Raw genomic sequence first — 16,724 nt, forward strand, 5'->3', positions numbered from 1 at the left:
GAAACTCGGGCGGTGCAGTGACTAGAGGGTTGTCAGAGTATCCAGTGGACAATTTTAACTGTTCGTTCTTACTTTCCAAGCGGAAAACATTGGTTTCTTATTAATAAAATCCCAAGTCACCGTCACCAATAAACAAATCTACACACCTGTGCGAGTGTGTCTCCATGTCAAAACAACCAGATAGTCTGGTTTGTCCAATGTCTGGGGGGGGGGGGGGGAGCCACAGTTTTAGAGACCGATGTTTCTATTGGCTGTTGAATTTAAATATAGCGCGCAACGAATGTTTTCATTGGTCGATTTTGCCCTACTGCCAGAGCAGCATATTGTATTCAACATCATGGAAGAAAACGTTAAGTAGTCGCGGCGGCGGTGATTTCTTATTAATTTAGCATCGTTTTTCTTGCGGGAAAATCGATTAAATGTGAATGGTTTCAAGTTAAAAATCAATATTTTTGTATCAAGCATAAATGTTGCAAATTATGCTTCGCAAATTGGATCGCAACATTTGAGATGCACTTTTTACAATTGCATAGCAAATCATCAAAATTGCATCACAAATTGCGATGTATACAGGCGAAATCGTTCCCTGATTATCACAAGCGCTGGATGGTGTAATTGTCTTGTCGGTGCGGCCTGTCCGCTTCCAGGAGGATGTTATTCATGAGTAAAAAATGTATTGTTCTGGAAGAGCACGGCCGGTCCGCGTCCAAGCCGCTGATATGACCTGAAAATACAACTTGTTTATTCATGAGACTTATTGTTATACTAACAATAGCGCCTGGCAAGGATAGCTCATTAACTTCGCCGCGCTTCAACGCACATGGCCGTTCTTCCGCAGACTGTCCGAGGTCCTTAGCAACGGCGGTATTTGCTGTCCAGTCCGCAGACTGTCAGCGGAGGAACGCCCGGGAGGTTTTGACAAGGCGCCTAAGTGGGAATATGGAAACGTGAGAATGTTTGACTGAGTTGGTCATTGATGTTGCAAGATAATAATGAAAGAAAAAAACAAAATGAACACATTTTGTGTGTGTGTGCTTTCAGATACATAAAAAGGGCTACAGGCCTGAAGTGTTTTTTTTATTTGAGTGAGAAATTGCCTCTTTCTCCAAAACTACGCTACTTCAGAGGGAGTTGTTTCTTACAATGTTTTAAAATAATATAAACAGTTCTCCATTGCTCGTTACCAAGTTAGTTCATTTTTATGCTAACAATTATGTTAAGTACTTACATCACCGAATTTAAAGTGCGCCTTTTTTAAAGGATACAAAGCGCTAGGGATAATGCAACCAAAAACCAAAAGAGAATAATATAAATAATAGTAAGCAAAAATATTAGAAGTGACGAAACAAAAACACATTAGATGGAACGATTAAACAAATGTTTCATACTATAGTTACCAATGGGGTAAGATTGTGTGGGTTTCAAAATAATAATTTACAAATGTTATTTTACCTTTCAGAGCGGCTGTGCCAAATAGCACCAAGAGTGCTAGAGTTGTCAGATCAGGTGCCATTATTATTCCGAAGGGTGTTAGTTTATCAGAATATCACAGAACCACGGCAGAATCTCTGTACCACACTGTATGCATTACAAAACATAATGGTAGGCTTGCCGCTATAATTGCATGGGGATGTCGACTTCGTGATTTACTTCAAATTACCGTGCCAAGTACAATGTCAGAATATATTGATCACTGAGTAATGCTGGTGCCGTGCGGCTGTTAAACGATTTTAATTATCTTCAGCAAAATCGATTGTTTTCGTTTGACGATCAAAGGCTATAGAAGATATAGTTTTATTGAGCCACGTATCATCATTTTCTTGGCACCAGCACCAAGGTTATAAGCTTGCCTTTTAGCTTGCCATTATGCAGTCGCGTTGAATGACTTTGTGTGATGGCTAAAAATGTTCTATGCAATAACTTATTTTATGAATGGCTTGGATAAGATTTGATGTGGTGCACATTCTTATTTCATTAGAATTGCCATCCTCAAAACTTTTCCTGTTTTTTTTTCAAAGGATATTCCATTTTGAATCGGTTTAGAAGAATAAATAAATTCCCTTGAAAATCACTTCGATAGTGGCAAGTTCTAAGTGCATTTGAAATCCCCCATGAGGGCGTTTGTCTGCTTCACTACAGCAAAACGAAATACTTTTGGAACTTGGGGCATGCGGCAGTATTTGGAGTGTATAATTTCCTTATGCATAATAAAAGTTTTATTAAATTCTGACATGGAACTTTACCGATCATCACTTAAAGCCATTGGACACTTTCTGATTAGAACAAAAATTAAAAGTTCAAAGATACAGAAGGGATTTGCTCACGAAAGACTTCCCTTGAATTATTATTCCATGAAATGCTTTACTTTTTTAGTAACCATTAAAAGAAGAGGGCGCTATATCAGTCAATAATAAGAGCCGTATATCGGGACGATTAAAAACCACGATCACACAATTGGAAGTACGATTATTCCCTCGCATTTCAACCCGCTCAAAAATGCCGTAGAATTCGTTGAGCATACACTGTTACAAGTCTATGTCGTCCAAGTGCATGCTGATGTCACGACAAAGGACTGACCAAGTTTAGGAAATCAGCTGACACAGCCCCATTCCAACTGGTACCTAAGCATAACAAAGCAAAAACACACATACTTACAGCATTGCACCATGCTAAATAGAACAGCCTACGAACCGTTCCACGTTCACGTACATAAACAAGTCCTCTGTACACGGAAAACAATTCTTGAAAACATCCATTTCTTATGAAATGAATCGTTTTGAATAAAACAAGTATTTAAAAACTCCTGGTTAATCATGTTTTATCATTTAGGGTAAAATCTGCTGAGATACTTTGATTTGAAGAATTCATTATGACGTCACGCGGATTGATATTGGCTTGACGTGTTTATAAAGGAAGCAATGCCATTTTAATTTCCTCTACAACATTGACGCGGAGTGGTTGTGTGTGCAGTGAATACGTTCACACAACCCCATTTAAAATAAAACGTTCCTTTGGAACATAAAAAATACAAAAAAAGTTTAAAAGTAAAAAACCAACAAATAAAAAAAGTAAAGAAACTACTGTGCTTGCTGCAGACGAGGAAACTACGGGATTTTCAGCTTATATACGTGTAAACGTAAGTCACATATGGAACTGATAAATGAAACTGAATGAAAATTTGCCAAGCACGTCGTTGGTGTTCACGTGTGGCGAATGACGAGTAACAATTTCCCCGAAACGTGCTTTCATTTTTGGTGTGGTACAAAAATGGGTTATAATTCCGTGTCTGACTGCCACTTTTTCATTTATAACGAAATAAAATTATATCTTATTTACTGAACATCATTGCTTAGGCGTTGAATGAGTCGTTGATTGAGGACACTTATTTTTTTCTTCTATCTAATAATATTATAAAAATGTAATGTGATTGTGAGAGAGAAAGGCAGCGGCCGCGGCGGCGGCGGGAGGGTAGAATGATTGCGCAACTTAACTGTCATGTGATTCATGTTAGTGCCCCATAAAAATAAAAAATTAAACATTTATTATAGCGTTACTTAGTACTAGTTAGCGGTAGTAATACAAATTTACATGTATTTTATACTTGGGCTTACAGGCCTACAAGTACAATACAATACATGTCAAGAGTTTGATTCCTTTATTTTCTTTTTATAGCCTAATAAAGCCCTAATTTTAATTTAAAATTGTTTTATTTTTACTTTGCCAGGAGATGTACAGCTTAGTCATGATTTGCCTGCTTTAACTTATTGTTGCGTAGGTCAAAATAGTTGCTTTAACTGCAGTGCAAGTGCAATTATTGCATTGCATAGTATATAGTGTATACTTCACATTTCATACTACACAAGTTCAATATTTTATTGTATCCTCTGCTTACCTTGCCTTTTTCTTTGAATTGGAAAAAAAATAATGATGCCATATATCAACCGATGCCCTAATTATCTTTATTTGTTTTTATTAAGTATGCAAACATGTATTAAAACTTGATGAACATTGAAATGTTCAAACCACACACCCATCTTCGATGACTTCAACTGGCCCCATTTGTTTTGAGTTTTTCCAGTTTTCACGGCAAACAAGAAAGCATGGTTTCCCTGTGAAGCCATACTAAAGATGTTGTAAAAGTAGAATACAATGATCTACACAAACATGCCTCGAAATTGCACGGTTTTCCTTTAACCTCTATGACCAACACGGTCGGCCATTTATGGGAGTCAAGTTTTTGACGTATACTAATTAGACTGGGTATTTCCTGCTGAAGTAAGTTTATGAGTTCTCAAAGATTTAGGACAGTCCTACCTTAGGACTTGTCCTAGGAGATATAAAAAACGAATGGCTAGTCCTAAGTTTGGACCTGAAATCGTCCTAACTCGAGATAAGACTAGTCTTAACTCTTTGTGAAATCCACCCCAGGCCTAGTAATGTATGGAAAAATTTGGCCATTGTAAAAAGCCGAAGTGCGTGTCGTAATGATTATGGACTGCACTTCAAATTTAATAAAATCATTGACATTGGAGTTTCTCTCTTTCCATTACAGAACAAAACCAATAATCCAAAATGAATGCTGCTGGCGGTGCCAACTACCCAATGGGATCACTGTACGTTGGAGACTTGCATCCAGACGTGACGGAAGCCATGCTGTTTGAGAAGTTCTCCTCAGCGGGACCTATCCTCTCAATCCGTGTTTGTCGTGATATGATCACTCGTCGTTCTCTCGGATACGCATACGTTAACTTCCAACAACCAGCCGATGGTATGTGTCTATAATTCGAAGGTTTCTAACCCCCATTTCAGACAGGCGTTCCAGAGTCGCGCCGAACCAAATTATTGAACTTAGCGCATGAAAAGTTTGACGTCTGAAACAGTAACAAGCGACTGGACGCCTAGATGTCGAAAGGTCTTGCAGTTGATCGTTTCAGACGTCGATCTTGTCATGAGCCGAACCTAATGTATGGTATGTTAAGCTAGCCTGTCTGAAACAAAAATTTAATTGGGTCAACCCAGAGTAGCTTCTAAGCTATTTGGTTTGGCGCAACTCTGGAGTGCCTGTCTGAACCGGTTGTTAGAATTTATATAGCGCCTTTAACCCCCAAAAGTGTTCTGGGGTGCTTTACAGAGGGTTAAAAGCCAATGTGAACTTGACATTTTGAACGGTGTAGTCTTGTTCTTCTTTCATTCTCCTGCCCCGTCTTTTTTTCAGAGCCCACACCTTCCACTGAAGAAATTTACACTGTGGTTTTACGGGCCCACAAGTTAACTTTTTATTCATAGTTTCTTTCTATTTATCCACACCATGTGAAACTCCAAATAATGCTTACTTTTTTTGGAAATTCATTTTTACAGCCGAGCGAGCTCTTGATACAATGAACTACGACACATTAAAGGGAAAGCCCATACGTATCATGTGGTCGCAGCGTGACCCGTCATTGCGACGATCCGGTGTAGGCAACGTCTTCATCAAGAATTTGGACAAGTCTATTGACAACAAGGCCATGTACGATACCTTCTCTGCCTTCGGTAACATCTTGTCTTGCAAGGTCTGTAGCCACTTCTATTTTCTACACCTTTTTTTTTTTACTTGATGGATTTGTCCCCATTTTATTGAAGACCTGGGCCCTATTTCATAGAGTTGCTTAAAGGAATATTACAGAATTGGATTTGCTAGCAAAAAAGTAGCTAGCAGTGTAAGCACACTATGTAATCCACAATATACATAAACTGACAAACCTGTAGAAATTTGAGGTTAATCGGCCATCTAGGTCATGAGAGAATAGTGAAAAACCGATTACAAATTTTGCATTGCATCGATGCCAAAACAAAAATGATTAAAATGCTCACTGAGCTAAAACTCAAAATGCACAATTAGATTAAATATGACATTTCAGACAGAAATATTTCAAGGTATGTTTCCTACTATCATCATCAATAGACTGTAAGTTTGATGTAAATCTGTGATCATCATGATTTTTGTTTCTTACCGATTCTGTAACGTTCCAAATTAAGCACAAAAAGCTGCTTAGCACAACAAATGTCTACTGACCAGAAAATGGCATCATGTGGGGGTTCAAACTGAATTTTATTCGCAAAACGAATGGTTAGAAAGAATAAAATTCTTAGTGACTGCAAATTATTCCACACTGATAACGGGAAAAAGGATTCAACAAACAAAACATTTAATGATGGGGATCTAGGGAGCACTGTCTGATATACTTAAGATTGACAAAATATGATTTTTGTTTGTTTGTGCAGGTTGCTTTGGGAGAAGACGGCTCCAAGGGATACGGTTTTGTGCATTTTGAAACTGAAGAAGCAGCACAGAAAGCCATAGCCAAGGTGTCTGGTATGCTGCTTAACGGCAAGAAAGTGTAAGTTGGCTTGCAGGACCCCAACTCTCCACCACTGTTTTCAAATCCGTACTAGATAAATGTTCAGATGAATCAATAAATCAGTCAGTTTCATCACAATGGCCCATGTAGTCCCATCTTTCATCCTATTTTCAGCATTCTGGCTTTACATGTAGAGACCAACAATTAGTGAACATCAATGGTCCCCAGTGTTTGAATTATGGGGAGATTTGTACAGTCCGTAGCAAGTCAATGTGGTGGTGGCGGTGAGCCTGTAGATGCAGTCATCTAAAGATGAATCGGTCCTCTTTGTAGAAAAGCTGGCCTTCTCTTTTTGTAATGTCGTTACGGACCATTTTCAGATAAAGTTTCACCTGTCAAAAATTGATGTTTGCGGCATTGGATGTGGACAGAGATTGAAGTTTTATCTTTGAAAAATGAGTGTTATCATTTGACACTATTTTTCATTTGCAGGTACGTCGGGCGCTTTGTCCCACGCAAAGAGCGCCTAGCTCACTTGGGCGACCAGCGCAAGAAGTTCACCAACGTATACCTCAAGAACTTTGGAGAGGATGTCGATGATGAAAAGCTGAGGGTTATGTGCGAGGTGCACGGCACAGTGGCTTCCGTCAAGGTCATGTTTGACGACAAATCTGGCCGTGGGAAGGGCTTTGGCTTTGTTAGCTTCGAGGACCACTCAGCTGCTCAGAAGGTAGGTTTTTGAAAGACATGTCGGCCACAAGAGAATTTTCTCACAATTTACACAGATATTTGCAGTTAAATCCTATGCGCATGTTATTGTAAACATCTACTGCGTAGTCGACCAAGAAGTGCAGCTACCAAACCTCACCTCGGAATAATAAAAACACAGATATGGAAAGCTTGCGTCACTGCACCATTATCCTGTGCAATCATTGTATCCAATGAAATCACTGATTCTGTAAAACCAGTTTAAGTCTTTATCCTTGCAATAAAAACAGGAGACCAGTCTAGGGGTCCAGCTGACTGTCTTGGTGTCAAGGTTTGCCCTAAACCTTTTTAGTGACTGGCCAACGGGACTAGGGCCCAATTTCATGGCTCTGCTTACCGTAAGCACAGAATCGGCGCTTTCGGAAGCAGGGAATTCTGTGCTTACGGCAAGCGTATTTCACGGATTAGCGGCGAATTTGGGCTTCTGCGCGTGCTACTTCACGCTACTAGGCATTCTACGTTTACAAGGCTGGCGTAGAAATTCGGCGCTTGCACGTAAGCGGGGAATCGCGATCTTAAGCGCAGAATTCGGCAGTAAGCAGAGCCATGAAATTGGGCCCATTTATCTTGCCATTTCACTAGTTTGTCAGCTATTTGGGCAGCAGACCACTGATGAGGGAAAATGCTGCATCAGTGTTTGTTTCCATTGTTTTTTAAGAACATGTGTACCCATGATTGTACACAAATAAAGATGGAATTGAAAGACAGCGAGGTTTAATAATACTCACTGGTTTGTTTTAGTTCGCATTTATAGTGTGTTTTCATTTGTGTGTGTTTTGATGGTGGTTTGTTCACGTCTCTTTGTAAATTTTAATATAGCCTCCAATGGCGATAAATTTTTTTATAAAGTTGCTGTATATTATTATATGTGACTATTTTTGTATGTAAACTTGTTTGTGTGTATTGTAATTTTTACTGTAATTTGGCCGTTGGCCACAGATGGAAAAAGAAATAAACTATCTTTCTATCTATCTATCTATCATAGTGCGTTGAAGAGATGAATGCTCAACCTGTCAACGGCCGTACAGTGTTTGCCGGACGTGCCCAGAAGAAGAACGAGCGTCAAGCAGAACTCAAGGCCCGCTTCGAGGCTCTGAAGCAGGTTTGTGAAAATGTTTATAAACAACATTGAAATCCTTCAGGACATGTCACACACAGCAATTTTTGCAGGCATTGTATGCAAAAAGGTACACTTCTGCAGCACATAATACTAAAACCCTCTTACTGTCACAAGAAAATCATGTGGAACTTAAGAAGTGAATGTGCTTTCTTCTTGTAGAATGCCTAGTACTGGTTGCCGGTGAATTGATCTGTGTGACATGGCCTTAACAGTCCCAAATACTTCTCTGTTCTCTGTTAAAGGCAGTGCATACCCTTGGTAATTGTGGGACACCAGTATTCTCACTTGGTTTGTCATGGATAAAATAACAAACCTGTGAAAATATGGACTCAAAGGTGTAAATGGAGTTGCAAGAAAAAAATGAAAGATAAATGAATCACCCTTGCATATTGTGTGTTCAGATGCCTGAGAAATATTTGAGCATTTGTTAATGGTTTGCAAGGGGGTCTTGTGTTATCATTTAATGATTGTGGTAGGCCCTATTTCCCAACTTTCAAGGGAATTTGTTGAGTTAAATTTGTGATTTTTGCTGTTGTTACTGTAGGGTTTCCAAGTCACCCTCAGTGTTGGACTTTTGTTTGTTAAATTGTTTCAACAGTATTTTGTTATGTGCTTGTGTACATGTTATGGAATGCTCGCGATATAAATCAGTACATTTTTATTGTTAATTAAACTTCAGGAGCGGAGCAATCGCTATCAAGGTGTCAACTTGTACATCAAGAATCTTGACGATGAATTTGATGATGAGAAGCTTCGTAAGGAGTTCACCAAGTTCGGAACCATCACAAGTGCCAAGGTAACGCACCAGGGCTCAAAATTAACACTGGACTGCATGCCATTGGCCAATGTTCTTAAAGGAACACGTTGCCTTGGATCAGTCGAGTTGGTCTTTGAAAAGTGTTTATAACCATTTGTTATAAAATGCATTTGATCAGAAAGATATTTTTAAAGTAGAATATAGATCCACACAAGTATCACTCAAAATCGCGTGGTTTTCCTTTTACCTTGTCGACTAACACGATCGCCAATTTATGGGAGTCGGATTTTTGACTACCATAAATGGCCGACTGTGTTAATTGCAAAGTAAAAGGAAAACCATGCAATTTCGAGGCAAATTTGTGTGGATCACTGTGTTCTACTTTTACAACATCTTTTTACCATATGCATTTTATAACAAACGATTACAAACGCTTTTCGAAGACCTAGTCAACCGATCCAAGGCAACGTGTTCTTAAGCCTCTAGCCTGTAAACTCTGAACCGGACAAGTCCGGTTGTCTTGTGTTTTTTAATTGATTAAAAGTACTTAACTTTGTGAACATATCTAAAACTTTCTTTCTATTGGTAAAAATCTTCAGTTGTGTTGAGTAGTATGCTTTAAAGCCATTGGACCCTTTCAGTAAACACTATTGTCCAAGGCCCACACTTCGTGTATCACAACTTCTATATCAAATAACAAACCTGTGAAAATGTAGGCTCAATCGGTCATCGGAGTCTGGAGAAAATAACGGGAAAACCCACCTGTGTATGCGGGCGTTTTGCCGTGTCATGACATGTGTTTAAAATAAATCCGTAAGTATCGCTAACAAGAATTGATATTGTTTTACCGTTTTCTCAAAAAGTAAAGCATTTCAGGGACTAATATTTCAAGAGAAGTCTTTCACCATTACCTTCTGTAAACCCTGTAAATTATTTGTAAATCTGTGAACTTTTTTTTTTTCCCTGTGCCGAAAGGGTCCAATGGCTTTAAATTGAATTATACTTAAAATACCACAAGACTGAAGTATGTAATGTGATGTTTTCTTATTGCTTGTATATGTTTAACTGGGTAGAGCATTCTTTTTCATCACAGTCTGGTCTTGTAAAATGTATGCTAGTCCAGAAAATGTTTTTAACCTACAAGCCCTGTTGACTTGTGTATTTCCCCCTCCCACTAAATTTGAGACCTGAACACAATAATTTCAGAAAAGTTTCTGTATCCCGTCATAAATTTTTCGTTCGTTATGAAATAAAATGGGTTCTAATTTACTGTAAAGAGGTTATCTTTTTAGTAAAAAATCAGTGAAAAACGGTGACAGGATACGGAATGTTTTTCATAATTTGCTATTATTCAATTACCCTTTGATGTTCGTACAAAGTGAGGAATTACTGTTGTCTCCGTGAAGTATCAGGCCTGAATTAAAACGTTTAAATATTGCCTACAAACACAGGTGATGTTGGATGAGACGGGTACAAGCAAAGGATTTGGATTTGTCTGTTTCTCCTCGCCGGAGGAAGCCACCAAGGCAGTGACTGAGATGAATGGCCGTATCATCGTTGCCAAGCCACTGTACGTCGCTCTGGCTCAACGCAAGGAAGAGCGTAAAGCCCAGCTGTCCAATCAGATCATGCAGCGTGTTTCCACTGTCCGCATGACGGTGAGTACACGGCAGAAACATTTGCCCTGAGGCCTGTATGCTTCGTTTTTGAAAGGGCAAGGGAACCAAGTCATTTTCTCCTTGGTAAAGCCCCTCAATAGCAACTAGTTTTGGGGCCTTATGTTTTTCTTAATTTGTTGCCATAGATTTGGGTGGGAGAAATGTAATGCCTGAGTGGATGAGTTGTTGGCCAATAAGAAGACACAATTACCATGTATTGCACGCCCCATTACCCACACACACCAAATGGTGCTCTTTAAAGTCGTGTGCTGAGGGCAACACACAGACTGTGCATCTTTGAATAGCTAATGACCAGGGGGCATTGAGGCAACCGCCTTCGTTGCCTTTGTGAAGTATCAGGTTTGCTTCCTCCTTCCCTTCTGTGTTGATTTTGCCGATACTTCTTGGGCATTATCCGTATTTGCTCACTACAAGTATTTGCATTCTCTCCTGTTTGGTTTTGGTGTGATGTTTTTGCTGATTGTTTTTGTAAAATGTCCAGGGCTGTTTCCACAAGCCCTTGGCTTATTTGAACAGCCTCACTACTCACGTCTTATATTGTTACTTTCTTCAGTATCATTATCATTGGTCATGTTTACTACTCTTTGCTTGTATTGTATTACTACTCATTTCTCCTAATGATTCTGTATTTCTTTGTTGTAAGTAAAGAAAAAAATGTTTCACTGAATTAAATTAATTTGAAACATGTTTTCTTAACATACCCTGCTTCGTTATGATTGCGTTTTTATATGTGTCTTTTAATCTACACTTTTGTGTAAAGATTTTCTTTTTAAGCAGGAGACCATGGTGTTTTTCCTTTTTAAAAATGTTGATGGTGTAATAAGTATTAATTTTGCTTTATAGTGCTTGAGAGGCCTCAATGAAAAGCAGTGCTGGGTGCTGATCGAAATTTACCCTTATTAAAGAAGACATAAATAAATAAATTTGAAACTGTTAATTATTTATTCACAGCCCGCCCAACAAGTCGGCCAAGTTTATCCAAACTACGGCAACTTCTACGCCCCTACAATCACCCCCACTCAACGTGGCATTTACCCAGCCGGTCAAGTAGCCCATGTACGCAACCCACGTTGGCCGCAGCCCCAGGCCCGTCCAGGTGGCCAGCCATTCCAAGCCATGCCTGCTGCAGGAAGGCACCAGTTTGCCGGCAACCCTCGTGCGGCTGCAACGGGTGCCACACCTGTAAGACCAGTGCACCCTAGAGTGCCACTCCAACCTGCTCCGTCTGCCCAGCGTGTCGCAACAGGTGAGTCTTGTACAATATTGCATCTGATCAGGCTTGCAAATCATTTGCGGATTATGAACAAGAAATCCGTTGCTTCAAAATGACCACGCATAACAAAAAAATTGCGCTTCATGAAGAAGAAAAATCCCAGCTGGATAGGACAAAAAAATCTTGCCGAAATAGACATACTTTATTGAAAAGAAACTGGTTTTAGAAGTTTACACATTATACAATAGCAGCACAGTCCAGACATGGACACAAGTTTGCGAGGTGCATGCCTGTGTAACTAACGATCTGTGAAAGTGTTGAGCTACAAAACCCTGTAGTCTTGTGGATTTCAATTTGTTCCCCAAACTCGAGCCCTGGTAGTTATTAGACGCTTGAGCGGAGGAATGAATGTTGTCTTCTGAAAATCTGTTGATATATTTGAACTAACTGTGTTCTATCTTTGAATGTGGTTGATGTTTGCTAGGTATTGCAGCCCAGACTCAACAGCCAATGCGTGTAGGTGGTGCCAATATACCAGTACCAAGCATCCAGCCCAGAGCAATGAAGTTTCTGCCCACCAATGCTCGCAGTGCCCAGCTGGTGCCCTCCATGGCCAATGCTGCCCAAGCGGTAAGTTCTTCTGAAATTGAAACGCTTAGCCTTCTTGATATTTCTCAAGACGCCAATGTATCTGTCAAAAGAACCTTGACCTTTGTGACCTTCCAAAATCTCAATCCTTACAGTTTCATAGCCCAATTTCATAAAGCTGGTTAGCAGGAAATTACTGCACGACAGTTAGTCAGGTCTGGGACTCGAACCCACATTCTGCTAATCAGAAAAAACCCCAGCTTGAATCCGGTGCTCAGTTGTGACCTATGTCTTTAGCAAGGCACTTGATGCTTCGTTCTTCCGATGGGACGTAAAGCCATTGGTCTTGTGTGAACCCAATTCATTTTATCTTAAAGAGAAGGGGTTCCTTCCCCCTAGTGTTCCAGGTTTGCTTGACGGCATTTTGCGCCACAGATTCTTGTAAACCATTACATGGTGCTATGAAGGAATAGGTCTCATACTTTAAAATGTAGCTCAACATGCCTTGCAGGAAAAAGAACTGGGTGCTTTGATAAGACCCAAAGACCCTTGTCACACAAGGCAACTTTTACAGGCACCTTGGAGGCAACCAACTGCAGTGCATGCTACAGGATCACTTTGGTAACACATGAGTCAATTTTAAAACATTGTCTTACGATCCACAAAAGAAAAATTTTATCATTAAAATGGGAATGCCTTTTGTTCTTGGAGATTGCTTGGAACTGGTTGATCGTAAATTGCATGGCCCTCAGGGAACAATAAAGAGCTATATAAGAACCTAGTATTATTATTTTTTGTTGTCTTCTCTTCCGTTGAATAGGCTGTGCCCCAACAGGCCATTGAGGTATCCGGCCAGGAGCCCCTGACTCCTAGTATGTTGGCGTCCGCCACTCCGCAGCAGCAGAAACAGATGTTGGGCGAGCGCCTCTTCCCGCTGATCCAACGCACCCACGGGGATCTGGCAGGCAAAATCACCGGCATGTTGTTGGAGATTGATAACTCGGAGTTGCTTCACATGCTAGAGTCTTATGAACTCCTTAGCGCTAAGGTAAGCAAACGTTTTCTTTAATGATCCTTCAGAACCATAGAAATATAACCCAGAGAACGCCGATTGAGACAATGTGTGTGGGATTTCGTTGTGAGACCATCTTTGTCCATGCTCGAACGCCACTTTGGGGGGCGATACAGTAGACGACATGAACATTGACCAATGAAAACACATAAAAAACGGTCTATGTGCGCTCACGATATGATCAACTGTCATACACATGTGGTGTAATAAGCCGCTTTCACAGAAGCCTTTTCCTTCGTTTTAGCTCAGTGTTCTCTGGTATCTATTTTATGATCCGAATCTGCATGTATGTCCGTTTGTTTGTTTGTTTGTTTGTTTCGACTGCTATTAAGTTGGACAATAGGCAGCTTGACAGTTAGCTGTGGTATTATTCGGGTTCTAACTCCATTGTTGTTATTGCCTTTTTACTGTTGTTGTATAGACGATGGGACCTATGTTTACATTCAAACCGCCCTCTGTTGACAAAACACTGTATACGTCATGTTTCGCCGGGCAAAAAGGCGCTTAGTTATGGTAAGATTGTATACACATTCTAGCTGGCTGCCAAAACACAAAGGTTTTGCTCGACGGTTGCACGCGAATCATGTTATGGTTTGAGTTACGTCAGAGGTCACATCGTCTAGAGTGTACGTTTTTTCAGTATCTGTCTATGGTTCACCTTTGAACTTTCTTTTTAGGCCTACTCTTTCTCAATTGTACCGGTTAACCCCTTTTTAACATTGGTACTTTAAATTAGTGTGGTTTTTATATAACAAAAAAAAAAAAAAAAGGGAATTAATTTTTATTGCATTGTATAGTAAGCTTTATTACTGAACTGCAGATTTGATGCATTAATTATCTTAGTGCCAAGGTGAATAGTTTTTCTATTGGGCTATCTTTTTCTCAATTTTATCTTTGTGGTAGAACACTTGTTCTTTTCCAACTTTCCCTTAGGACTCAGAAATTGGGTCTCACTTTAGCCAAACTGCCTAGTCTGTAATAAACTTTTGTCAAGGCCTTCGTGGCTTGGAAAGTTTTGTAGAGTCGCTTTCCCAAGTGACTGAAAAGAGTAGACATGTTAGACATTAAACTTGTTAACAGAATTTTGATAATAATTTTAAGAATAAGTTCACTTTTAAATAATGTGGTTATGGAAAAATAAAAAGAAACAAATGTTATTCCCAAAATTTGAATCTGAGAAACATTACTGGATAGGATTTAAACACTTGATGTAATGTTTGTTGTAGGTTGAGGAAGCTGTGAATGTGTTAAAGGCTCACCAGGCCAAGGAGAATCCAACCAAGCCAGCCAGCTTGACCCAGCAGTAGTAACAGCAAGAAGCGCACCACAGCAAGCATGTACAACCCTTCATTCATTGGCTTTCTGCCTACACTTGCGTTCTCAAGAATAGTCGCTGTAAATACTAGCTTGGATCAGACACAAGATGGCATTCTCAATCATCCCAGCATGGATGCTATCATCCTTGATTGGGATGATTGAATATCCAATGGTGGAGTCTAACCAATCCAAAATAAATCAGAATCTATAAGCTTCCGACACAGGCGGAGTGTAAAACACCCAATCAAGTTGTCATCAGTCAGTGACATTTAGACATATTCACACCGATTGTCACCATTTGTACAGGCATTTTTCAAGTTTCTACAGATTGTCTGGTATTGAATACTTTGCAGTGGATTTGGAGATTTCTGCATTGTGCATGGAATTTTACCTGTTTCAGAAATGTTTTTTGAAATGGGAGTAGCAACTTGAAAAATGACGGTCACTAAAGCATTTGAAATGATCCAGATTGCAAGTTGTTCAAATTCGTCAGTGATTATTTGTAGAAACATACTGTAAAGTGTTTACTTCCTTTATTCATCGATCGATCGATTAATCAAGCGTCAATCAATCAATCTTCGGTACTAAGACAGGGATGATATGGTTGGCCCAAGTTCAAGTGAATATGCCCAGTCTTAGCATTATGTCTTGTGAAAGTGCTAAAAGGAAAGTCAAAGAATGGAAAGGTTTCATGTTGGGGGGAAACATTTCGTCGGTAAACATTAAGTAGATTTAGCAGAAGAACACTAAAAAAAAAATCAAAAAGAACAAAAAAATAGTAAAATTGTGTGAAAAGGAAGTTGAGAAAAAAAAATTTTTGCAAAAAATTCTTCAACAAGCCAAGCTGCTTGGAAAGACAAACAAAAAAATCGAAAGAAATGTAAAACCAACAAAAAAAAAGAAAAAAAAACCACATTAAAAAAAAGCAAAATTCAAAATAAGGTGTTATCAATAGAGGGCAGTGTATCGAGAAAGAGACGACAAACGACGAATCCTTCAAGATTTCAGTGAGAGCAAAAAAATACAAAAAATAAAACAGTACAAACAAAGAAGAGATAATCAACTAATTAAGCTGCACCAGTTGTAATGGTGTCTAAAAAAGAAAAAAAATATCTAATAAAAACGGAAAAATAGTCTTAAAAATGTTACAAAAATGTAAAACAGTTAAACAAAAAATGTTGCAAATTTATTGAGCAGATTGTTGCGCTTTCAATTATTATTTTTTGCTGTAACATCGTTATTTTTTATTCTGAGACTTCTTTAAAAAGAAACATGTTTGCGGAACACGTTGTTGAATTGATCTACGTATCGTACAGATTTGAAAAGGTAAATTTCCCCAAAGTATTCCATCAAAAGTTTCGGACAAGATGTCGAAGTATAGTGACAAAAATTAAGTTGACATTAGTTCATGTTGGTTATACTTGCTGAAACGAGGACAACAATAGAAATACCCTAGCAAGATAAACCCGTCAAAACCGTTACGGTGACCTCTTTGAACATTTATTTTATTTTAATTGCTTTAAGAAAACAATATGTTTTAAAGACGTGATAAATACTTCCAACTACATGTACATGTAAATGTTTTTAGTGAGAGCTTAAAATGTTGTTCCTTTTTTGGGAGTTGCGTAACGAGGTCCCACTACAGGGCCTGATTTAACCCAGCTGTTCAGTGTAAAATGGGAGTTTGAAAACAATAATCCGTGGCCCCTTCAGAACAATGCACAGGGCGGGCAAATGAACATTGCTCTTTGACCTCTCATGGATAGCGCTGTACTCTAATAACGTCATGTGCACAAGGTCTATTACATAGCTGTTTAAGATGGTAACCATTTTCTGCTTAAGCAGATTAAGCTGTCCCTTATTATGTCA

The 16,724-nt window shown here is 39.1% G+C and overlaps 1 protein-coding gene across 1 annotated transcript; it reads left to right on the forward strand.

The window, feature by feature from the left end:
* Positions 1 to 2,939: 2,939 nt before the first annotated feature.
* LOC117305849 (polyadenylate-binding protein 4-like) lies at positions 2,940 to 15,967 on the forward strand. Its single transcript, XM_033790727.1, has 12 exons — positions 2,940 to 3,136; positions 4,553 to 4,768; positions 5,359 to 5,552; positions 6,265 to 6,380; positions 6,834 to 7,071; positions 8,095 to 8,211; positions 8,909 to 9,025; positions 10,438 to 10,644; positions 11,617 to 11,911; positions 12,363 to 12,508; positions 13,287 to 13,514; positions 14,765 to 15,967. Exons 2-12 carry the CDS (start codon positions 4,573 to 4,575, stop codon positions 14,843 to 14,845), a joined length of 1,935 nt encoding a protein of 644 aa, XP_033646618.1. The 5' UTR covers positions 2,940 to 3,136; positions 4,553 to 4,572; the 3' UTR covers positions 14,846 to 15,967.
* The last annotated feature ends 757 nt before the right edge of the window (positions 15,968 to 16,724 follow it).

The sequence above is a fragment of the Asterias rubens genome, unplaced genomic scaffold (assembly GCF_902459465.1).
Source record: "Asterias rubens unplaced genomic scaffold, eAstRub1.3, whole genome shotgun sequence".
Taxonomy (NCBI): domain Eukaryota; kingdom Metazoa; phylum Echinodermata; class Asteroidea; order Forcipulatida; family Asteriidae; genus Asterias; species Asterias rubens.